Source organism: Macaca mulatta, chromosome 1 (genome assembly GCF_049350105.2).
Source record: "Macaca mulatta isolate MMU2019108-1 chromosome 1, T2T-MMU8v2.0, whole genome shotgun sequence".
Classification (NCBI taxonomy): Eukaryota; Metazoa; Chordata; class Mammalia; order Primates; family Cercopithecidae; genus Macaca; species Macaca mulatta.
The window spans coordinates 234,352,103-234,374,949 of NC_133406.1; the positions used below are offsets into that span (position 1 = coordinate 234,352,103).

The window sequence follows — 22,847 nt, forward strand, 5'->3', positions numbered from 1 at the left end:
GAATAAATGTGAGAAGGGACATCCAGGCCAGGAGTAGGGGATGTGTCTTCACTCATGGCCTCAGCCTGGTAGGGCAGGTTAGGTCCACTTGCCAGACAGGCTCGGGAATGGCCAGAGGGGAGTTTTGTCTAGGGTCACATGCAATGAGCTGTAGGCAGAGCGGACAAGTCCCTGGGATTCCACACCCCACTCATTCAGCAGACGTTTACTGGAGTCAGGCTCTGGGCATACAGAGCCGGGAAGACAAAGCCCCTGGCCTCATCAGTCAGGGAGAGATGGGATGAAAACACACATCTGTCTGTGTGATGCAGGGCCTGGCCAGAAATCCGGGCATGCAGGGAGTGAAGAGACGGAATGTGGCTCAGGGGCTTCCCTAGGGACTAGCTTTCGGCTGTCACACAGGATGCACACAGAACGCAAAGCCAAGCAACCACAGGGCGGCCGGGAGGCCGGGTGCAGTGGCTCACACCTGTAATCCCAACACTTTGGGAGGCCGAGGCAGGCGGATCACCTGAGTTCAGGAGTTTGAGACCAGCCTGGTCAACGTGGTGAAACCCCATCTCTACTAACAATACAAAAATTAGCTGGGCATGGTGCCACGCACCTATAATCCTGGCTACTTGGGAGGCTAAGGCAGGAGAATCACTTGAACCTGGGAGGTGGAGGTTGCAGTGAACCACGCCACTGCACTCCAGCCTGGGCGACAGAGTGAGGCTCAAGTCTCAAAAAAAAGGGCAGCAGGGAACAAGGCCAGCGGAAGAGTGAGTGGGCATCGTGGGCATGGGTGATAATTTCAGCGAGGCTCAAGGTTGGCCTTGCTGAGGTGGGGTCTGAGCAAAGACTTGGAGGAGGGCAGGGAGCAGGCGGGGATCAGCCTCTGTGAAGGCAGGGGCGCTGGCCTGTTGGAGGGGACCACAGCCCGGAGGAGGGATGGCCTCTGGGCCATTATAAGGAAGTGAGCAGCCTTCCCTGTCAGTGGCCAGAAGCCTGTGATGGGACTTACTCTTTTTTTTTTTTTTTGAAACAGAGTCTTGCTCTGTTGCTCAGGCTGAAATGCAGTGGTGCAATTTTGGCTCACTGCAACCTCTACCTCCCAGGTTCAAGTGATTCTCATGCCTCAGCCTTCCAAGTAGCTGGGACTACAGGTGGGAGCCACCACACCCGGCCAACTTTTTTCCCCACTGAGATGGAGTCTTGCTCCGTCGCCCAGGCTGAGTGCAGTGGCGCGATCTTGGTTCACTGCAACCTCCACCTTCTGGGTTCAAGCAATTCTCCTGCCTCAGCCTCCCAAGTAGCTGGGATTACAGACACCTACCACCATGCCCAGCTAATTTTTGTATTTTTTGGTAGATACGGGGTTTCACCATATTGGCTAGGCCGGTCAAATTCCTGACCTCGGGATCCACCCGCCTCAGCTTCCCAAAGTGCTAGGATTACAGGCATGGGCCACCACACCCGGCTGGGACTTGCATTGTCTTTTCTTTTCTTTCTTTTTTTTTTTTTTTTTTTGAGATGGAGTCTCGCTCTGTTGCCCAGGCTGTGCAGTGGTGCGATCTCGGCTCACTGCAAGCTCTGCCTCCCAGGTTCACGCCATTCTCCTGCCTCAGCCTCTTGAGCAGCTGGGACTACAGGCACCCACCACCACGCCTGGCTAATTTTTTGTATTTTTTAGTAGAGACGGGTTTTCACCATGTTAGCCAGGATGGTCTCGATCCGCCTTCCAGGTTCCAGCGATTCCCCTGCTTCAGCCTCCGGAGTAGCTGGGACTATAGGCACGTGCCACCACACCCAGCTAATTTTTGTATTTTTTTTTTTTTTTTGAGACGGAGTCTTGCTCTGTCGCCCGGGCTGGGGTGCAGTGGCCGGATCTCAGCTCACTGCAAGCTCCACCTCCTGGGTTTACGCCATTCTCCTGCCTCAGCCTCCCGAGTAGCTGGGACTAAAGGCGCCCGCCACCTCGCCTGGCTAGTTTTTTGTATTTTTTAGTAGAGATGGGGTTTCACGGTGTTAGCCAGGATAGTCTCGATCTCCTGACCTCATGATCCACCCATCTCGGCTTCCCAAAGTGCTGGGATTACAGGCTTGAGCCACCGCGCCCGGCCTAATTTTTGTATTTTTTAGTAGAGACGGGGTTTCTCCATATTGGCCAGGCTGGTCTTGAACTCCTGACCTCGTGTTCTGTCTGTTTCAGCCTCCCAAAGTGCTGGGATTACAGGTGTGAGCCACCGCACCCAGCAGGACTTGTGTTTTCAAAGGCTGAGGGTGGAGATGGACGGGCGAAGGCCCGGGCCTTTTAGGCTTACTGGCTCCCCTTTTAGGCTCCCCTTTTCCCTTCCTTAGTGCACAGCCTCACAGAGCCTGGCTGCTCCCATGGCCCATCTGAACCCAAGAGGTTCAGGTAGCCCCCACGTGGGGCAGAAAGGGAGTTTCTCAGAAGCCCTGGAACGCCCCAGCAGTGCGCTGCTTACAGAGCCCCAGGGCCCAAGGCTCAGCTCTCCCCCTTGGAAGGGTAGGGCAGGCACACTAGCCCTGGTTAGACAACAGCTGGGACCAGGAGCTGCTGGTGGAGACATGAGATGGTCTCCTGCTGTGAGGGGCTTCTCCGGACTCCACCAGGTCCTTCCTTTCTCAGAGCCTCCACCTGGGTCAGGAGGTCAAGGACGGCAGCCACCTTCTCAGTGTGGACACAGGCCCCGCCCCCACACCCTGCTACCGGCTGAACTGACAGACACCGTGGGTAGAGCTGGGGCTGGTGATTAAAAAGGAACGAGCCCTCACGGCCTGTGCCAGAGTCAGGGGCCTAGTGCAGAAAAGGACCACCCCAGGCAGAGCCTCCAGCCTTCTAAGGGGGAGAGTTGAGCCCTGGGCCCTGGGGCTGTCTAAGCTGAGAGCTGCTGGGGCTTCCTAAGAAACCCCCTTTCTGTCCCAGGTCGGGGCTTCCTGAACCCCTGGGCCGTGGGAGCAGCTAGGCTCTGTGAAGCTTTGCACAAAGGAAGGGAAAAGGGGAAGTCTCCAGTGGACTTGAAAGGCCCTGAGTGATTAGGACCTGGACCAGGAGTGGGAGAGAGACCCAGAGAGGAGGTACAGCCAGCTCAAGGCCACACAGCAAGCCAGGGGTGACCACAGCTGGTGGATCAGCCTCTCTAAAACACAATTTCTGTACCTGTCAGCTCCACGAGGTAGGGACACTTGTCTGGTTCACCAGCATATCACTGGCATTTCGAATATTGCCTGGCACATAGAAGATGCTCAATAAGCCTTAGTTGAATGAGTCCATCTGTAAAATGGGCTGACTGCAGAGCTACTGCTAGGGGTGGTTGTGTGGCTCAGATGACACGGGGTGTTGCCAGACTCCTAGAAGATACTCAGCACCAGGTTCTTTTTCTTTTCTTTCCTTCCTTTCTTCCTTTCTTTCGTTCATTCCTTTTTTTTTTTTTTAACCAGAGTCTTGCTCTGTTGCCCAGGCTGGAGTGCAATAGCATGATCTGGGCTCATTGCAACCTCCGCCTCCCTGGTTCAAGCGATCCTCCTGCCTCAGCCTTCCAAGTAGCTGGGATTACAGGCATGTGCCACCTATACAGGCATAGTCTGGCCACATGCCCAGCTGATTTTTGTATTTTTGGTAGAGACGGGGTTTCACCATGTTGGTCAGGCTGGTCTTGAACTCTTGACCTCAGGTGATCCACCCGCCTCAGCCTCTCAATGTGCTGGGCTTACAGGCATAAGCCACCGTACCCAGCCCCAGGTACTTTCCAATCCCACTCCAGTCTAGTCTGGTTGGGGTAGGGGAGGCTTTGGGGGAAGGAGACACCTGCTGAAGTTGATAAAATCTCTGGGCTAACTGGTTTTCCCGCTTGCTGTGACTGGCAGCACCCAGGAGCCCAGGGGAAGATCCTGGAGCCTCCTCACTGCCCAGCCTGGAAGCTCAAGCCTCAGGGTCCCAGCTGAGCCCAGGCTCCCCGACACCCACAGCCCCGCCCAGCTGCTCAGGCCCTGGGGCAGCCAGAAGCAGGTGTGAGGGGGTCAGAGTAAGCTCCTGGGCTCCAGGACCCTCCTGGGAGGGTGGCCACCAGCCTTGGGGACACCTGCTCTTCGCCCCTCCTCACTCTGCCCTGATTGGGGGTCTGGACCCTCAATCCGCCCCTTCATCAGCCACTGGAGCTCCTGCCAGGAGGGTCAACCCTCCCAACTCAATCTCCCCGAGACCCAGGGCCTGGGACTTGCCCAGCCCAGCTCCTGCCAGCCCCATTTCTCCCAACTGAGAGATCCCTTTTCTTTTTCTTTTTTTTTTTTCCCTCGAGATGGAGTTTCACTCTTGTTGCCCGGGCTGGAGTGCAATGGCACGATCTTGGCTCACTGCAACCTCCATCTGCCAGGTTCAAGCGATTCTCCTGCCTCAGCCTCCTGAGTAGCTGGGATTACAGGCATGTGCCACCACGCCCGGCTAATTTTTATGAGAGATCCCTTTTCTACAAGGGCCCAGAGGGAGGGTCCCATGTGGCAGCAGCCCCTGAGGTCACTGGGACAAGTCCTCTGCTTCTGGGAAGACTTGGCCCCATGAACGGGATAGACAGGGAGGTGTGGGGGATGTGCAGAGCATTCCTTCTATTATAACACCCCAAGGTGTAGCCCTGGAATTAGCTGAGCTTTCCCGAGGCTGTCCAGCCTTCCAGCCCCTCTGCAGTGTGTCACTTCCATTTCCCATGGTCACCCACAGCCTCCCTGGGAAGGATCGAGTTTCCCACCAGCAGGTCCGGGAGCCCTTCCTCCCTCAGCACTCACCTACACGCCAGCGAGAGAGCTGAGCCTTGTGAATAATTCACAGCCATTCACAGCAGGCCGCAGAGGCTCGCAAGAGCATGAAGCTGGGCCACCTGGGTCCCTTGATTGCGCCCTGTGGCCTGGGGCAGCTCAAGCCTCTGCCCTCCCCAGCTCCCAGCCCTCATATCCACAGCCTTCGTGAGCAGGAATCCCTACTCCCAAGGTAGGAGGTTAAGTGGGTACACCAGCCCCCAACCCCAGTTCCCAGCTGCCCCTCCTGCATGAGCCCAGCCTGGCAACCACACAAAGACACCTTCTTATCAGCCGAGTCACACGCCGCTGTGGGAAATGGAGCCCAAGCCCTCTGTCCACCTCCCTGAGATTCATGGTGACTCCTGGGGGGCTGGCGGCTCATCAGTCCAGGCCATCTGGCCACTGGGTCAGCACCAGCGCCCAATCACACGCAGCAGCTGGCATGGTCTGGAAGGGGATCAGGGTACCCCAGCCCTGGAGCCCTGGAGGGCGTTCCACAGCATAGCCAGTCTTCCTAACACCTGGGATCCCAGCCCACGGAGGGATCGTGGCTCATCCTAGACCTGGCTTCTCAGTGAGGAAGGCTCGGACTGGCGGTCCTCACCAGCGCTTGCAGAAGGCGGGCTCAGCGTCTTCCAGTTCACACTTGGGCCTTATTGGTCCCGCCATCAGGGGTACCTGCTGCTCTCAAGACCTGTCCTTCTCCTCTGCTTGAAGTGAGGGGGTGGGACAGGTGCATCAGAATCACCGCTGTGAGGATGGGGACATGTCCCAGGTGTGGCTCCTAGGCCCCAACCTGGAGAGTCTAACTCAGGAATCTGGGACAGCCTCCAAGAGGTGCTGACAGGAGCCAGTTGGAACCCTCTACTCAAGGGTCCCTGGGGCCCTCCTGCTCTAAATCCCACTGACTTTGACATGATCCAAACCCTAGTTTGTTTGGAAGCAGTGAATTCATACCAAAGCGGCCACCAAGAAGGCCTGGCAGGGCTGGTTGTGAAGTGCCCCCTCCCCGGGGCAGCACCTGTTGGGTCTCCCACTGACCAAACCATGGAGCCCCTTCTTAGTAAGGATGGAACCAGGCCCAGCTCCCCTGTCCTGGGCCAAGGGGACCACTGGAGCCCGGACTGGTGGGTGCTAGGGCTACCCTACATCCACGCCAGTGTGCCTGGGCCCAAGAGGCTGCAGCTGCTGTAGCCACCTTGCCACATGGTCATATGGCCAGAACTGGCCTTCAGCCTGCTCCCTGGTGGCCAGGGGCCCTGCAGGTACACCCAGAAACTGACCAGTGGTGGGGACAGGCCAGACCCTCTCACCTCGTAGCTGCTGTCGTCCTGAGGCTGGGTCCACATTCACATTTACATCTCAGGCTCCCACTTAGACTAACGAGGGTTAACCGTCATAGCACCCCATTCCCCATTCAGACCCCTGTGGCATCGGGCACCCTACCCTCTCAGACAGGGCCTGTGCAGCTTTCCCCAGGATGCCTGCCTCTCCAGGTGCACCTAAGACCTGAGTCCCTCCCTCCCTCCCCCAGACTCACACGTGTCCCCTGCTCTGTACGACCCCCCACCCCACCCGGGGGAGCTCCCAGCCCACTCCCCAGGAGGTTTAGGAGCCCCATGCTTCCCTTGATAGTGGGAATGGGCTGAGGGGCCACAGGAGATAACAAGTTGCTCTCTGGATGGCCTCCAGCCAGGGGTTCTGGGGCCAGGAGGTGGGGTGGGGGTCTGGGAGGGGCCTTTCTCCTTTAACTGCTTGAGTAACTGATGGGGTTCCCTTTCCGCCTGTTTGACTAGGGCCTAGGAGGCGCTCCTGCCCTTGCTGCTCCCCACTCCGTCCTGAACAGTCTTGCAAATGAACACAGCCTAAGCTAGAGAGAGCCTCTGCTGCAGAAGCAGCCCAAGGGGAACAGGTGACCTTGGCCTGCGTGCCCAGCCTCCCAGGCCCAGCTGCGTGCGGCTGGGCAGCTGAGGATGCTGGGAGCACCTGCTTGCAGGGCTCTGGGGACAGCCCCAAAAGGGGTTTTCCAGGAGGGGAAAATTTCATGTTGAGTGGAAGCCATTTCTCTGGCCTGGCCCTCTGGCCCCAGGATGGCCACTGGAGGGATCCTTGTCCTGGAGTGTCAGAGAGGCGTGGAAAATCCCAGGCATCCCCCAAAGCCCTGGCCCAGCCCACCCAGAGTACCCCTTAAGAGGGGTGATCTTACTCAGGGTAGTGCCCGACGAGAAGCCTCAGGGAGGGGAAGTCTCCTTTGGCGGCAGCGTAGTGGATAGGCAGGGCACCCATGTCTGTGGCCGCGGTGGGGTCCCCACCGCCATGATGCAAGAGCCAGTTTACCACCTCGGGGTGGCCGAAGCGGGCAGCCAGATGCAAGACTGTGGCACCAGAATTGTCTTTGTCCTGTGGGAGGAGAGCCAGTTCAATTCCTAAAGCCTGTTGCTGCCCCGCCCCTGGCTTGGGCCACTCCCAGACTCCCACAGGCCTGGAGGGTGGTTCTGTTCTTTCTCTCTGTCTTCCCTGGAGGGATTGGCCAGGCCTCACTCAGCAATGTTTTTTTTTTTGTTTTTTAGGTCATGTGGATCCTGGGTTTGAGTTCTGCTTCTGTCCTTGGGCAACTAATTGGCCCTCTCTGAACCATAGCCAATAGGCAGCAGCACCATGCAGGGCTTTCAGAGGCCTGCAGGTCCTGACTGCGAGCTGCCTACACAACAAGTACCTGGTTGTCACGGTAGGAGACTGGCTCCAGGCCCAGAACCACAGCCCTGACTCCCAGGCGCTCAGGGAGTGCCTGAAGGAGTGACAGAGGGTTACTGGGCGGAGCAGGGCCAGGAAGGGGGGCTGTGGGGCTGTACCAAGCTAGCACCAGGACTGGGGGGCACCCCCTGCATCCAACACTTGCCCCCTCTCTCTCCACCCTTCCTAGGTGTCACGTGGGAACAGAGACCTCCGCCTTAGTGCGCCTCGCCTCCGGCAACCCAACTTCGGTGCAGAAACCTGCGCCCCTCCCCCAGCAGACTCGCCAGCGCCAGCCATAGGAGTAGCCTGTGTTCTTGCCCCTGTGGAGGTGGAAGTTGCTGGGTACTGGTGGGTGGGTCCAGGGCAGTCAGCCAGGGGTGCTAGGTGCAGGCTAGTGGTGGCCCCTGGGAGGGCTTGGACCAAACTCCCCCCAGGGGCCTCAGAGCGGGTGCGGCCAGGGGTCTGGGCCCAGAACTGCTGAATGTGTCATCAGTGGACACCCCACTGTGTGTGTCTGCTGAGAAAGGGGCTGGAGGGGAGTGCTTATGGGACCTGTGCTGGGAGGAGAATCCCCAGGAACATCTAGACACAGAGGCTGCTGCACTTGGCAGAGTGGGCACTGGTTTGGGAACAGAACAACCTCCCAGCACCAAGCACATAGGACGACAGAGGGGTAGGCAAGGCCGCGGCTGCAGGAGGCAGTGCGCGAACTTCACTAGGATCAGGAAGCAAAGCCTCTCTGCCCCGCCTTGCCCAGAGACAGGGCACTGTGGTTACAGACTGGCAGAGGCAGCAGGAGCTGGCGAGAGACCCCAGGCCTCAGGAAGCCGAATCACAGTGGGAAGAGAAGCTCTGAGGCTCCTGCGAGAAATGCAAGGAAAAGAGGTCACGGAGGGAGCTGGGGTCCCTGGGGCCACTGGTAGGGTCTTCAGGCAGCCTGCAGGGTGGGGGCAATGGCCTGGCGGTCCTGCTAAGGAGGCAGGAAGACGGGGCAGAGAATGTCATGGCCCACAGGAAGCTGAGGGCAACACCGAGGCCCCTCCTGTGTGCTAGAAAGCTGAGAGTGGGGGGGACCAGAGAGTGGTTCAGTCTGTCCCCTCTGAGCCCAAAGGTCGGGGCTGGCTAGCAGGCACCCGGGCAGAACCATGGTGAAATGTGACCTGAGCCCCAGCTCCTGAGAAAGGCGCTCCCTTCCTACTGGCCTTGGGGACTGTGGGTCTGAGGCTCCAGGGGTCCCACTGGCTCTGGGCCTGTCAGTGGTGAAAACTGTAAGGAGAGGGCCACAGACCTCTGGGCTCTGGCCTGTGCCTGTCCAGGCTGTCCAGCTGTCCAGGCCCCAGGAGCCTCATGTGCGGTGGACCACACCCTAAAGCAGCTTATCTCTCTGGGCTGGGCGAGCCCAAGGATCCAGGTCATCCCCCGCACACTTTCTCCCCCCGCACCCAAGCCTGCCCGGCCCAGAGGGCAGGAGACCTGATAAGCTGGGCCCAAGGCCACCTGCTCCTCCCAGTTCCTCTGCACTGGCCAGGGAGGCTTCTGGCCAGGGCTGGACACTGGATCAGGGAGGCATGCCACCGCGCAAAAGAGTGGCCATGGGCCACGTGACCAGGAAGCCCTGGTACTGGGGCCCACTGAGAGATACCAGGTGGGCCATCTCCCAAGAAGGGTGGGAAGGGGGGCCTGCTATCTGAGGGCAGAAGGTGGGGGTGGCCTGGCCATCTTTGGGGTATAGTAAGCCAGTTTAGAGTTACCCTGACTCCTCTCCTTCCATCTCCAGGTCACCCGGTGGTCTAAGTGGAAAATTAGTTCTGGTTCCTCCCTCCTGTGGCTACCCCCTCAACCAGAATTTCATCCAAATCCCTAACCTTGGCTAGGATACTGTCTGGCCTGGCCCTGGCAGCTTTTCCCCTCCTCACCCACTCTGAACACGCTGCCTGCGGCTGGCCCTCCAACAGGACAGGAGCATGCACGCCTCAGGGATCTGCACTTCTTGTTCCCTGTGCCTGGAACTGTCCCACCGCTGCCTGGCTGGCTACCTGCTTCTCAGCAGCCAGGACTGCCCTTGGAGGTCACTGCTCAGAGTGACCAGGTGGGGTCTGGAGGCAGCAAGAATCAGCCTGGGTTGGAGAAGCAGCTGACAACTGGGAGCCTTGACAGCACTGATGTCCTGGGGTCAGCCTGGGTTATGGGCAGACCACCATTTACCACGGCCCATCACCCTTCCCCCACATCCTGGCTGGGACTCCTGTATCTCAGCCTGGGATGGGCTGTGGTACTTTGCCCAGCCTCCTTTCAGATCCGGTCCTGGAGGGCACGGGCGTCTGACTCTGCTGCCCAGGCCTCATGTCCCCACCCACTCCCAGGACTACAGAATCAGTGCTTTGTTTCTCCCGGTACATACTAGTAAGCACCAGCCCCACGGAGACCCCTCCCTTCTGGCTCCCATCACCCAGGTGCGCTTCCAGGGAGGCCCCAGGCTCGCCAGGGCATCTGCCCGCGTACTGGCAAGCCAGGGAGCCCACTCACCTGAGGGCCTCTGGAAGGAGCTCCGTGCAGGGCTCAGCTGGGCCAGGAGGTGCCAAACCCCACCCATTCTTGAGCCCCGGGGGACTCTGGGCCAGGACCCTCTCCGTAGGAGGAAGCCGCAGCGCCCCTGGCGAACCGCGCGGACCCACCTGCACTCTGCAGCCGCCCTGCGACAGCAGCCACTGCAGGCAGGCGAGCTGGCCGGTGGCGGCGGCGTCATGGGCCGGTGTGGCGCCGTTGCGGGCGCGGGCCGCGGCGGGGAAGGCGGCTTCCTCCACCAGGAAGCGCAGACAGTGCAGCTTCCCCGCGCGGGCCGCGTGGTGCACGGGCAGCGCGTCCAGCGGGTCGCGCAGCGAGGGCCCCAGCAGGCCTGCGGCATGCAGCGACCTCAGCACGTCCAGCTCGCCCTGCCGCGCCGCCTGCAGCGCCTTCTCCAGGGCCATGGTGCCGCCTGCGGCGCCGCGACTCCGAACTCAGCGCCTTCCCCAGGACGCCATGCGTGTGTCCTCGCGAGCCGGAGGAGCCCGCGGTGCGGCCGTCGGGGATCTGCGGGCCCGGAGGCGGAGCGGCTGTGGGCCCGGCCTCTGCTCCGCGCTGCCTGGCGCTCCGCTCCGCCGAGCTCTGGGGCCGGAGCCCGCCGACGCCAGCTTAAGCCTCGGGCCCGCCCTCACCCCTCCCCGCCCCGCCCCGCAGTCTCTGCCCGAGTCCCCCGCCCGCCCCCGCCGCGCCGCAGGGACACTCGTGCGACTGGAGCAGGACGCCCAGAGGTTTCTCTCTTAATTTGCCTCAAGTAACAGTGGAGACCCCAGAGCGCAGCAAAACTGGGTTCGAATTGGAGAGCCGTCCAGGCACAGACAAATTCATTCATCTGCCCAGTGCCCGCTAACTGCGATTCTAGGCGCTGGCAACGCAATTTCAGAGGTGATGGGGAATGACTGTCGGGACAGCGTGGGCGGACAGGGAAAAGTATCTGAGGAGGTGCAGTGGGGCTGGGTTTCAGTGGAGAGAAGGGTATTCCAGGTGGGGAGCGCGAGGACAAGGGCCCTGAGGCAGGAGCAGCCCTACCACGTCCCTGAGGGGCTCTAGGTCGAAATCCCCAGAAAGTGCAAAGAGCCCTGCCTTCCAGGGTCCCTCCAGATCCGAGAACTGCCTCCAGAGCTTCCAGCAGAGAGGGCAGGAGGGCAGGACAGGAACCACTGGTGCGCTGGGAACTCGATCTAGACGCTATGGCCTCAGGCCGCCCACAGCCGCTGTCGGGGTGGAGGGGCTTCCAGCCACACAGAAGGCAGGGATGGGAGGGATAGGGCTTGTGGGGAGACGCGGGAGCGCCAGCATCCAGAGAGAGAGGGCTGAGACCCCTGCAGGGGCGCAGGAAAGCGCCAGAGGGCGCGGGCAGGACAGCGAATGTGTGCCAAGCCACCCTGCGGGCTTCACTGAACACCAGCCGTGGGAGCGGCTAGTGCCCAAAGGCCCCGAGGAAAAGCTGACAGAAGGTGGGGGCTACATGGCTGTGGGAGTACAGGCCGCCTATCAGCGATCTTGAAGCACCCTGTGCCCTTCCTGTCCCAACACCCACCCCCTCTGGAATCCCGTGGGGGCTTGGCCCCACCCGGGCTGAAGGTTTCACTCCGCGCCAGCTCTGGCCTGGCACAGTCAGCGCTGGAAATGCTGTAGAATTAAGGAAGCCCCTTCCAGGAACAGTGGGAGTCATAGTGCTAAACTCACAGTGCTAAACTCACAGTGCTAAACTCGGGGGCTGCCTCCGGTCCCTTCCCTGGGGCTGCCACCTAGTGGCGACCTGCGTGGTGGCCTCCCGCGATCCCAGGTGCCCAGGTAACTGGAGCTGCTGGGCCGTGCCTAGCCTGGTGGGTTTCCAACGACTTCCACCTGGCCAGATCACCCTCACTCTCTCCATGAGAGCTGTGGCCACTGGGATCTGGGACCCTTGCCCAGTGGTTTGCAACAAAGGGAGGGAGGAGTCATTTCCTGGCAGCCTCGCTGCTGGAGCTGGCGGTGGCCAGAGCAACAGGCTCACTGCGGCCAGCGCTGTCCTCCTCTAGGTGTCCAGAGGCAGGTGTACCGTGAGGCCAGCAAGCGGCAGGGGTACTGTCAGGAAGAGGTGCTAAAATGGCTTGTCTTGGGCACCCCTCCCCTGCACCTCCTCCATTCCAAAAGGCCTTGCAATTTGTGTTCTCCACTCCTAAGGTGGCCACCTTGGTCATGGACAAGCTCATCTAGCACATGGTTTTGTGATTTTGTGGGCCAGGTCCAGGTGATGCTTTATTGCTATTCCAGTGGGATGGGCAGATGCCCCTGAGCCCCTGCCACTGTTGCTAATGACATCTCCATTAGTGCCACATGTGAGCACCCACCCCTGCTGACCAACCTCTCAGACTCCTTTCAGGACATGACTCAAACTCACGCTGCGAGCCAGGCCCTTCCTGCCAGGCTTCTGTCCTTTCCAGGCTCTCCCATGTCCACCAGGTCAACTGGGTCCTCCCCAGCAGCCCTAGGGAGCTCACGCCAGCAGTAGCACTTTTATTTTATCTGTGCTACCCACCAAGTGCCCACCACGCTTCGCATGGATATTTAATCCAGAGGTGCTGTGAGAGAGGTACAGCTATTGTTTCCAGTTTATAGCTGGGGATAATGAGGCATGGAGAGATGGGGAGGTGGTGTTTTTTTGTTGTTGTTGTTGTTGTTTTTTTTTTTTTTTTTTTGAGACGGAGTCTCGCTCTGTCACCCAGGCTGGAGTGCAGTGGCCGGATCTCAGCTCACTGCAAGCTCCGCCTCCCAGGTTCACGCCATTCTCCGGCCTCAGCCTCCCGAGTAGCTGGGACTACAGGCGCCCGCCACCTCGCCCGGCTAGTTTTTTTTTGTATTTCTTAATAGAGACGGGGTTTCACCGTGTTAGCCAGGATGGTCTCGATCTCCTGACCTCGTGATCCGCCCGTCTCGGCCTCCCAAAGTGCTGGGATTACAGGCTTGAGCCACCGCGCCCGGCGGTTTTTTTTTTTTGAAATGAGTATTGCTTAGTTGCCCAGGCTGGAGTGCAGTGGCGCAATCTCAGCTCACTGCAAGCTCCGCCTCCCAGGTTCACACCATTCTTCTGCCTCAGCCTCCAGAGTAGCTGGGACTGCAGGCGCCCGCCACCATGCCTTGCTAATTTTTTGTATTTTTAGTAGAGACAGGGTTTCATAGTGTTAGCCAGGATGGTCTCGATCTCATGACCTCGTGATCCGCCCACCTCGGCCTCCCAAAGTGGTGGGATTACAGGCGTGAGCCACCGCGCCTGGCCTGTTTGTTTTTTGAGATGTAGTTTCACTCTTGTTGCCCAGGCTGGACTGCAATGGCACAATCTAGGCTCGCTGCAACTTCTGCCTCCCAGGTTCAAGTGATTCTCTTTCCTCAACCTCCCAAGTAGCTGGGATTACAGGTGTCTGCCACCATGCCTAGCTAATTTTTTTATTTTTTATATTTTTAGTAGAGATGGGGTTTCATCAGGTTGGCCAGGCTGGTCTCGAACTCCTGACCTCAAGTGATCTGCCCACATTGGCCTCTCAAAGTGCTGAGATTATAGGCATGAGCCACCACGCCCAGCCTTGTTTTGTTTTTTAAAGCATTTTGCCTGAGATGACACAGACGGAAGTGGCAAACCTCACTCCCTGGCTGATCCTGCTAGGCTCTTCTTTCCTCTTCACCCAAGGTTCCCTCTGCTCACAGAACCCCCATAATCTCCCACCCTCCAGATACCAGCTTAGAGATTCTCTCCCCAGGAGGCCTTCTCTCACCCCTCTGCTGGGCTCACCCCAGCCCGCCCCAGGTTTCTCCTCAACCCAAGGGCCAGTGCACTTCCCAAGAGTAGGGACCGGGGTGGAGTGTATCCTTACTGTATCCTAGGTGGCCAGAGCTCCCCTAAAGCCTGCACCCGACACTTGCCCACCTAGCTGTCTTTAATGCTCCTCTGATTCCAGACCACTCTTTCCAAGTAACCAGTAAAACCTGAAAATCCTTGAGTTGAAGATAACTGTGGGTTACTTGGTTAAAGTCCTTTATGCAATGGGAGAGTGGAGGAAGAAATATTTTTAACTGGGGGTAACTGGCAATGGAAACGATGTTTGCTCCCCTGCCGTTCAGTCTTCAAATGGTGGTCCACAAGCCTGGAGGGGGATATTCTAAGGGGAGCCTCCTCCTTCAGCCTTTTTCTCCCAGGAGCTAGAATCAGTCCCTTCCCAAGATGCAGATGCTGCAGGTGGACTTGTGAGTGCAGAACTGAGTCAGTCAAGCTAAGTGGCTTGGGCTGGGGATGAGAGGGAAAAGATCCAGAGTTTTTTAGGCTCTCAAAGAACAATTCACTGTCTTGGGGGAGGCCTATGGAGGCAAATTGGCCTCAACCATGGAGAACAAGGTCTCAGGTTCCTCCAAGCCCTGCTGGGCCAAATATCTTGAATGATTTATTCTCACTTGTTACAACTTTTTTTTTTTTTTTTTTTTTTTTTGAGACGGAGTCTCGCTCTGTCACCCAGGCTGGAGTGCAGTGGCGGGATCTCGGCTCACTACAAGCTCCGCCTCCTGGGTTCACGCCATTCTCCTGCCTCAGCCTCCCGAGTAGCTGGAACTACAGGCACCCGCCACCACGCCCAGCTATTTTTTTGTATTTTTAGTAGAGACGGGGTTTCACCGTGTTAGCCAGGATGGTCTCTATCTCCTGACCTCGTGATTCGCCCACTTCGGCCTACCAAAGTGCTGGGATTACAGGCGTGAGCCACTGCGCCCGGCCTTGTTAGCACTTTTTATGAGGGTTAATGCAGGCGCGAGCCTTAAAGCATTAAGCCCTGAGCTTGGCACACAGTAAATGTCCATGAACGGTGGCCTACCGTCCTTCCCATGCCACAGATAGGTATGGGTTGCCTGGGCTCCCCTGGCCCAGGCTTCTCCGGGCCCCTTAGTGTGTTCGTTGGTCTTCTTCCACCCTGCGGGGAGAACCCTGAAGGAGGGGGATGTGGGGCTAGCGGCAGGGGTGGAGCTTGGAAGTGGGGTTCAGGAGACAGGGGGTTCATCCAGCACCCTGGACAGAGCCCTCCTTGGCTCCGCCCCATGTGGCCTCCTCCCGGCTGGCTCTGTGGATCCCTCCAGTTATCTCTCTGCCCAGTAGTTCGCAGTATGGTTCGCGGGCGTGGCCGTTGCCCCGCCAGCCGGTCGGGGGAGGGGAGCCTGGAGCAGATGGGCGGGGGACGCCAGCCAGTTTGCCGCAGCAACGGCCACGCGGCGCGAAGGCGGTCCTGGGCGGGCCACTGGGGCCCGGGCTGGCAGCCCGGGGCCCGCACCCAGGACTGTCCCGCCCGCGCGTCACGTGAGCCCTGACTGTCCTGCGGGGCAGAACCCGGACCCCTAGCCGGTGGGAATGAAAACGAGCTCCCAGGGCTCCCGGGCTGCTCCTGCTTCTCTAGGATTCCGTTTCCCCACCCAAAGCCTGGAGTGGGGTAACCAGAAGGCTCTTAACTAGGCAAGCCGCTGAAGGATTCTGCGGGGTCCTTAGAGCCGGGCGTCCAGCGACTGAGGCCGTTGTCCAGGCTTGGCCTGTTCCCAGCGTCGAGGGCTGGAGCAAGTCACGACCTCTCTCCGGACCTCGGATTCCCCGTCCAGCTCAGCCCTTCACCCGATAAAGCAGCTGGGGGTGTGAGTCCCTCCTGCTGCTGTCCCTCGTGGGAGCCCCCATAACCGCTGGGTTCCCTGCTCTGGCCCAGGGCGGGGCTCAGAGGAGACGCTGAACCCGAGCCTGGGGAATGAATGAAGGGCAGCATTGGAGAGGAGGGGCAGTAGCTTGAGCCAGGCAAGGCCTGGCCCCACCTGGCCCTCCTGCCCTCGGGGTCTCGCAGCGAAGGCCCCCAATGGCGCCCTCACAACTGCCCCGCAGGTGCTCGTGGACAACTGGGGGCCGCCACCTCGCGGTAGATAGGACATGAAGGCAGGGAGCGGGATCCCCGGGGGCGTCGCGGTCTCCCCTCCCGTCTCTACCCTGCGCAGGAACAAAGGCGGGAGGTGGGACCAGCGGACGGCCGGACTCCGCGGGGCGGGGCGGGGCGGGGCGGGGCGGGGCGGGGCGGGGCAGGCGAGCCGCTCCCTTAAAGCTCCGCCGCCGGCGCGGCGCGCACTCGTCTGGCACCAGCCCGGGCCGCGCCCGGGACCTCGTTCCGGACCTCGGTTTCCTTTTGCGTGGGGCTCGCAGCTGCCACCGCTTTCCAGCGGAGCATGGGGCTGCCTCGCCGGGCAGGGGACGCGGCGGAGCTGCGCAAGGTGGGAACCGGGGACTGGGGGCGGGGCGGGGGACTCCGGGGACCCGTCTAACCACCGCGCCGCCGGTCCGCAGAGCCTGAAGCCGCTGCTGGAGAAGCGCCGGCGCGCGCGCATCAACCAGAGCCTGAGCCAGCTTAAGGGGCTCATCCTGCCGCTGCTGGGCCGGGAGGTGAGCGCGCCCGGGCGGAGGGCGGAGGGTCCTGGGGCGCGGAGCGGGGGCAGGGGGACGGGGTGTTCCTGCAGGAGGAACCCGCCAGGGGGTTCCGCGCGGCGCCCGAGGCGGAGCCTCGGTGGGGTGGGCGCGTCGGAGCTGACCCCACGCAGGCCACGGCGCTCCCCACACCCAGCTCCCAACTAGAGCGCGGGTGCGCCTGGTAGCCGGTCAGAGGTCTGTCTTGGTGGTTCTCTGTCCCTCTTCCTTGTGGCCGGGCGCAGAACTCCAACTGCTCGAAGCTGGAGAAGGCAGACGTCCTGGAAATGACCGTGCGCTTCCTGCAGGAGCTGCCTGCGTTGTCATGGCCCACGGCAGCGCCCGGTGAGTGAGCCCGCCCTCCCCTGCCCCGCGCCCTGCACCCCGCACCCCACCCCGTGCCTCACGCGGCTCTCTACCCGCAGTGCCTTGCGACAGCTACCGCGAGGGCTACAGTGCCTGTGTGGCGCGCCTGGCCCGCGTGCTGCCCGCCTGCCGAGTCCTGGAGCCCGCAGTGAGCGCCCGCCTGCTGGAGCACCTGTGGCGGAGAGCGGCCAGCGCCACCCTCGACGGCGGGCGCGCTGGGGATTCCGGTGGCCCATCTGCCCCCGCCCCAACGCCCGCGTCTGCCCCGCAGCCCGCATCCGTGCCCGTGCCCTCGCCGCCCTCGCCTCCCTGCGGCCCTGGCCTCTGGCGGCCGTGGTAGCACCTCGGTCGGTCCACGGATCCTGCCGACTGCTTGGGACCTTGGGGCACTGGACAGGTTGAAGCTCTTGGTGGCGGCTGCTGTTCCCATCATGAGGGGCCAGCCCAGTACCCACACCCAGGCCGGAAGCCGGATGTTTGTGACTGGCGTGGCAGACTGAAAGTCCTGCGGCTGGGGCTTGGCTCAGGGAATAAAAGGAGCGTCCCTGCTTCAGCCCCCAACTTGGCGGGAGAAGAAAGGACAAGAGGCAGCAGGGTGAAGAAGAAGCCCCCATCCCAGCTGGTGGAGAGAGTTCTGGAACTGGACCCTGTAGCTGCGTGGGCAGCCGACACACCCACCCCAGCACTGGCACCAGACCAGAGCCAGAGCCAAGAACTGGGCAAAGTGCAGCTGTGCACCCTGCCTGCTCACTGCTCTCCCAGCCCTACCTGGGTCTACCTCCTGCCCAGCTCTGCTTGGGACTCTCTGGGCACACAGCAGCAATGGCCTAAGGGCTCTGGTCACTTCCAGGGCCCTACAGGGCAGCAGAGCAGAGCAAAAGGGTGCATAGGCCGGGAGCCGTCACCTCCACTCCTAGGCTTTTCTGCCCAGAGCCCCCAATTATAGGGGCAGTATACATCCAGGGGTCTGTGCGGTGGGGCTGGGGGATTCCTTAAGTGACTTTGAGAAGGATTTGTTTTCCCAAGCATCAGTTTCACACCTGGGCACTGCCCCCCAGGCTATGCAGTCTTTCATTGTGAGGAAGGGGCAGAACAAGAATGAGGCTGCCCTGTGGCCTCAAGGAAACTTGTGGCTTTGGAGGGTCTGACTCCAGCACAGAGTCTGTGCCAATGTGGGGTGAGCAGGACCCCTGCCATGGAGCAGCAGGAATTAGAGGGATGGAGCAGGTTAAAGAATGGGAAACACCTTCTCTTGTTTTTTTTCCTTGCAAACTACTCCCTGCTACTCATTGAGACTGGTTACCGGAAGCAACTTGTTAAGATTTTTCTTTCTGGGTGGGTGCGGTGGCTCATGCCTGTAATCCCAGCACTTTGGGAGGCCAAGGCGGGTGGATCACCTGAGGTCAGGAGTTCGAGACCAGCTTAGCCAATATGGTGAAACCCCATCTCTACTAAAAATACAAAAATTAGCCGGGTATAGTGGCATGTGCCAGCTACTCGGGAGGCTGAGGCAGGAGAATCGTTTGAACCTGGGAGGCAGAGGTTGCAGTGAGCCAAGATTGAGCCATTGTACTCCAGCCTGGGCAACAGAGCAAGACTCCGTCTCAAAAAAATTATTTTTTCTTTCTTTTCCATGGAGGCCTGGAGTCTCTGCGAAGGCTAAGGAGGGGCTGCTGATCCCACGAGTGCCCACGAGGAGGCGGGGAGGCACTGGTGGCCCATAATCAGGCAAACACCCATCATTTCATGCGGGATTCATGAAATCATAGTCAGGCAAACACCTGTCATTTCATGGCTGAGCATTTGCAGAAGGTGGAGGATTCTCCCCCGAATCCCCAAATCAGCAGCCTGTGCTAGGGACCAGAGCACCAGGGGCAAGAAGACAGAACCGATGTGGGGGTGAGGATGGTCACTAAATCCGACTGTGCCACACAAGCCCATGATGACCTTGGCACTGGTTTTGGGTGGCAGGATATGAAGGAAGCTGTGAGCATTATTGAAAAAATCGTTGTTAAGCCAACAGGGTGATGCTCCCAGCAAGGCTGTGCTGTCTTCTCACCTCCCTGGGCCCAGAAGGTTAGACTGTAAGCTCCTGGAGGGAAAGGCTGGGGCTGAGTGCACCTCCATGTCCCCAAGGCACAGGCTGCACAGTGGGTGCTCCCTGAACATAGTGGACTAGTGAGCAGGGGACGAGAGGACGACCCTGTAAAGAGCCTTGGACAGTTCGGCATTTCTCTTAACTCCCACTCCCATGCCCTGGGATCACTGTTGGATATTTACTCCGTGAGGACAAATACTGGGGAGGTGTGGAGAGAAGGGAGGGCAGGTTCCTCTTACTTTCAGCCATTTCTGAGAACGAGTGCCTGTTGGCACTGTCTTCGTGAGCCTCCGGGAGCAGGTAACCTGTGGCCCAAGCCCACCTAGGACTCCACATCAGGTAGGCACAGGACTGGCCCCTTGTCACCATAAAAACTCTCAGTACAGGTTTAAACTCCGTGAGAACTAACCAGCCAGGGGGACCCTTGCTTCATCTCAGCCATGCTTGCCACCTCTAGCTTCTGAGAGTCCATCTCAGTTCGCAGTTCTGTGACTTGCATTGACCTGGCTCCAATCAAGCTACAACGCAAGCAGTCGGCGGGAGGGGGATTGTAGATGGGCCAGTGACTCACAGGGTCAGGCGCTTGGGGGAGCCTGAGTCAGGAGGCCAGTGGGCCCTGGAAGGGAGGGGGCAAGTCCGGGTGGGTGAGGTTCTGGGCCCCAGGCAAGAAGGCAGAATTTTTCAGCAAGGGTGTGTGCAAGAGCTGCCCAGAAGGTCTCTGCTGGCTCTCCAAGTCAGGCTTGTGAAATAGGAACGCCAACATCCTCCTCCACAGGCAGTGGCAGGTACCTCCTCCTGCCAGCTCCTCAGGTGCCCCCCAAGCTCTGTCTAATGGCCAAAGGTGAGCGCAGGGTGGTGGGCTTTTCCTGTGCAGAGGGAGACTGATTCAAAGGGTCATTTATGACCCTTCACGTGTCCCACATCCTGCCCAATGGCCAGGTCTCGGGATGCCTGTTCCAAGATGGTTCTGTGACTTTGTGTGACTGTCTGATAATCGCCCCAGCTGGGGAAAAGGCTTCCATGTCTCTTCCTCATAAAACTAGTGGGCGAGGCCGGCGCGGTGGCTCACGCCTGTAATGCCAGCACTTTGGGAGACCAAGGTGGGCAGATCACCTGAGGTCAGGAGTTCAAGACCAGCCTGGCCAACATGGTGAAACCCTGTCTCTACAAAAATACAAAAATTAGCTGGGCATGATGGCGGGTGCCTGTAACCCCAGCTACTTGGGAGGCTGAGGCGGGAGAATCACTTGAACCCAGGAGCTGAAGGTTGCAGTGAGTCGAGATTGCACCACTGCACTCCAGCCTGGGTGACGGAGTGAGGCTCCATCTCAAAAGCAAACAAACAAACAAACAAACAAACTAGCGGGTGAAATGATTCAGTGACCCAAGGACAGCCAGAGCACTAAGCTGCTGGGAAGCCGTCTGTGCTGAAATGGAGATTTCCCAGGAAACTCAGGCTTGGGACAGGCCCCTGCCTGTTCCTCGGGCACCAGGTGATTAGGAGAGGTCGAATCTCATTTCCACGAGAGTGAGGATAAAGAGTGGGCTGCCAAAGAGGACTCCTCTCATAAACATTGACAAATTGCTCTGCCCCGCCTGTGATACCAAACTCCTCCTGCGGTCTGGGATCCTGAGTGTCCTGCGGGTTCATCTCGGACGGGCGGTGCATGAACAGACTGCAGGGAACGTCTGGGAGAACCAGCTTCACAACAGATATAATAAGGAAGAAGTTTGAAATATTGCAAGAATTGCGAAAGTGTGACACACAGATACAAAGTGGGCACATGCTCGTGGGAAAATGGTGCCAGCAGACTTGCTTGACTCTGGAGTTACCACGAACCTTCAATTTGTTTAAAAAAAAAGCAATATCTGTGAAGTGCAATAAAGTGAACTGCAATAAAATGGGGTGTGCCTGTACTTGTGTTGAGACAGGGTCTTGCTCTGTCTGGAGTGTAGTGGTGCAATCATGGCTCACTACAGCCTTGAATTCCTGGGCTCAAGCCATCCTCCCACTTCAGCCTCCTGACTAGCTGGGACTACAGGCGCACGCTGCCGCGCCCAGCTAATTTTTTGTTTGTTTGTAGAGATGAGGTCTTGCTGCATTGCCCATGCTGGTCTTGAACTCCTGGGCTCAAGCGATCCTCCCCCACTTCACCCTCCTAAAGTGCTGGAATTACAGGATGAGCCACCTCGCCCAGACTGCCTGTACTTTTAAGAAAACATTCCAGGTTTCTAAAGCCATTGTAGAGAGGAGCTAACCCAGCCAATGATGCTGCTTCTGCTAGCTTTACTTCTTGTTTGAGCTCCCTTCAAGTGTGGACGGATCTCTGGGGGCTGTGTGAGTGCCTGCGTGTGTGTAGGTGTGCATGTGTGTGCGTTTGTGTGTCCCTGTGTAACTGTGTTGCTGTGGCTGCCCTTCAGAGAGCTGCCTGGGCATGCAGTGTCAGGGAGAAGGCAGCCACCCACCGAGGCTTCCCAGTGAGTAACTAGTTTCACTTGGGGTTTTCAAAGGCTCTGATGAAGCCCCAGGCACTTAAAGCAGCTCTAAGGCTCAATAATGGTTTCAGGAGCGTGAGAATGGATCTAGAGAACACGCCCCACACATGTGGTGTCTTGTCACCCGAGGTCCACTGGGGGGCAGCAGGGAGCAGGGGCCAGGCAGCTGGTCCAGGACCAGGCTCAGGAATGAGGGGTTCCCTGGCCTGGGGGTGAGGCCTGAAGGAAGAAGATTCCAGGCTGAATATGTGTCCACCGCTGGTTCTGTCGTGGAGGGGGAACCAGACAGCCTTGCATCTTGGTGTTCGTTATGTTAGGATTTTTCACAAATTTCAGGCAGCACAGGACAATCTTAAAGAAGAATAAACCAGGCTGGGCATGGTGGCTCACGCCTGTAATCCCAGCACTTTGGGAGATCGAGGCGGGTGGATCACGAGGTTAGGAGTTCGAGACCAGCCTGGCCAATATGGTGAAACCCAATCTCTACTAAAAATACAAAAATTAGCTGGGCGTGGTGGTGCGCGCCTGTAGTCCCAGCTGCTCGGGAGGCTGAGGCAGGAGAATTGCTTGAACCCACCCAGGAGGTAGAGGTTGCAGTGAGCCGAGATTATGCCACTGCACTCCAGCCTGGGTGACAGCGCAAGACTCCGTCTCAAAAAAAAAAAAAAAAAGAACCTTTGTAGACCTCAAAAATCAGAGGCAGGCTGGGCACGGTGGCTCATGCCTGTAATCCCAGAACTTTGGGAGGCTGAGATAGGTGGATCACTTGAGGTCAGGAATTTGAGACCAGCCTGGTCAACATGGTGAAATCCCTTCTCTACTAAAAATACAAAAATTAGCTGGGCAATGTGGAGTGGGGCGGGGGGTTGGGGGGGTGGGGGCAAGGCGGCTCACACCTGTAATCCCAGCACTTTGGGAGGCCGAGACAGCCAGATCACTTGAGGCCAGGAGTTTGAGGCCAGCCTGGTCAACATGGCGAAATCCGAGCTGTACCAAAAATACAAAAATTAGTCGGACATGGTGGTGGGTGTCTGTAGTCCCAGCTATTTGGGAGGCTGAGGCAGGAGAATCGCTTGAACCCAGAGGTAGAGGTTACAGTGAGCCAAGTTCACGTCACTACACTCCAGCCTGGGCAACAGAGTGAGACTCTATCTCACACACAAAAAAAATCAGAGGCAGATCCAGGTTTTGTAGGAACTAAACTTTGAGGCCCTTTGTAGTTGAACTAATCTAAAATTATGAACATAGATTTCTAAGTATGAAAATGAATATTTATTCAGAATGAAAAATAAGTCATATTAACTAGTGGTGCTTGGAGATTCACATCTCATCCTTTTGGCTTCT

General features: G+C 58.7%; 4 protein-coding genes across 23 annotated transcripts in view; 3 read left to right on the forward strand and 1 right to left on the reverse strand.

Moving 5' to 3' along the window:
- Positions 1-10,751, reverse strand: part of ESPN (espin) — a 38,644-nt gene extending 27,893 nt beyond the window's left edge. For 17 of the 20 annotated variants that reach the window (XM_077976934.1, XM_077976846.1, XM_028840508.2 and 14 more), the window contains exons 1-2: positions 10,206-10,751; positions 7,001-7,194 (exon numbers count right to left, since the gene is read on the reverse strand). In XM_077976934.1, coding sequence (XP_077833060.1) covers positions 7,001-7,194; positions 10,206-10,499 — 488 coding nt within the window. In that variant the 5' untranslated portion in view covers positions 10,500-10,751. Of the gene's footprint in view, positions 1-7,000; positions 7,195-10,205 lie in introns of those variants that run through there. The other 3 variants (XM_077976960.1, XM_077976968.1, XM_077976976.1) reach the window with 3 other exon arrangements.
- The window catches only part of ACOT7 (acyl-CoA thioesterase 7), a 192,508-nt gene that overhangs the window by 15,861 nt on the left and 153,800 nt on the right, over positions 1-22,847 (forward strand). The window lies entirely within an intron of this gene.
- Positions 8,598-22,847, forward strand: part of RPL22 (ribosomal protein L22) — a 251,157-nt gene continuing 236,907 nt past the window's right edge. The window contains exon 1 of the mRNA XM_077963175.1: positions 8,598-8,601. The gene's annotated coding sequence lies outside the window, so the exon portion shown is untranslated. The remainder of the gene's footprint in view (positions 8,602-22,847) is intronic.
- Positions 16,194-20,909, forward strand: HES2 (hes family bHLH transcription factor 2). Its single transcript, XM_001092640.5, has 4 exons — positions 16,194-16,353; positions 16,427-16,522; positions 16,789-16,888; positions 16,969-20,909. The coding sequence occupies exons 1-4, from the start codon at positions 16,309-16,311 to the stop codon at positions 17,247-17,249; spliced, it is 522 nt and encodes a 173-aa protein (XP_001092640.1). The 5' UTR covers positions 16,194-16,308; the 3' UTR covers positions 17,250-20,909.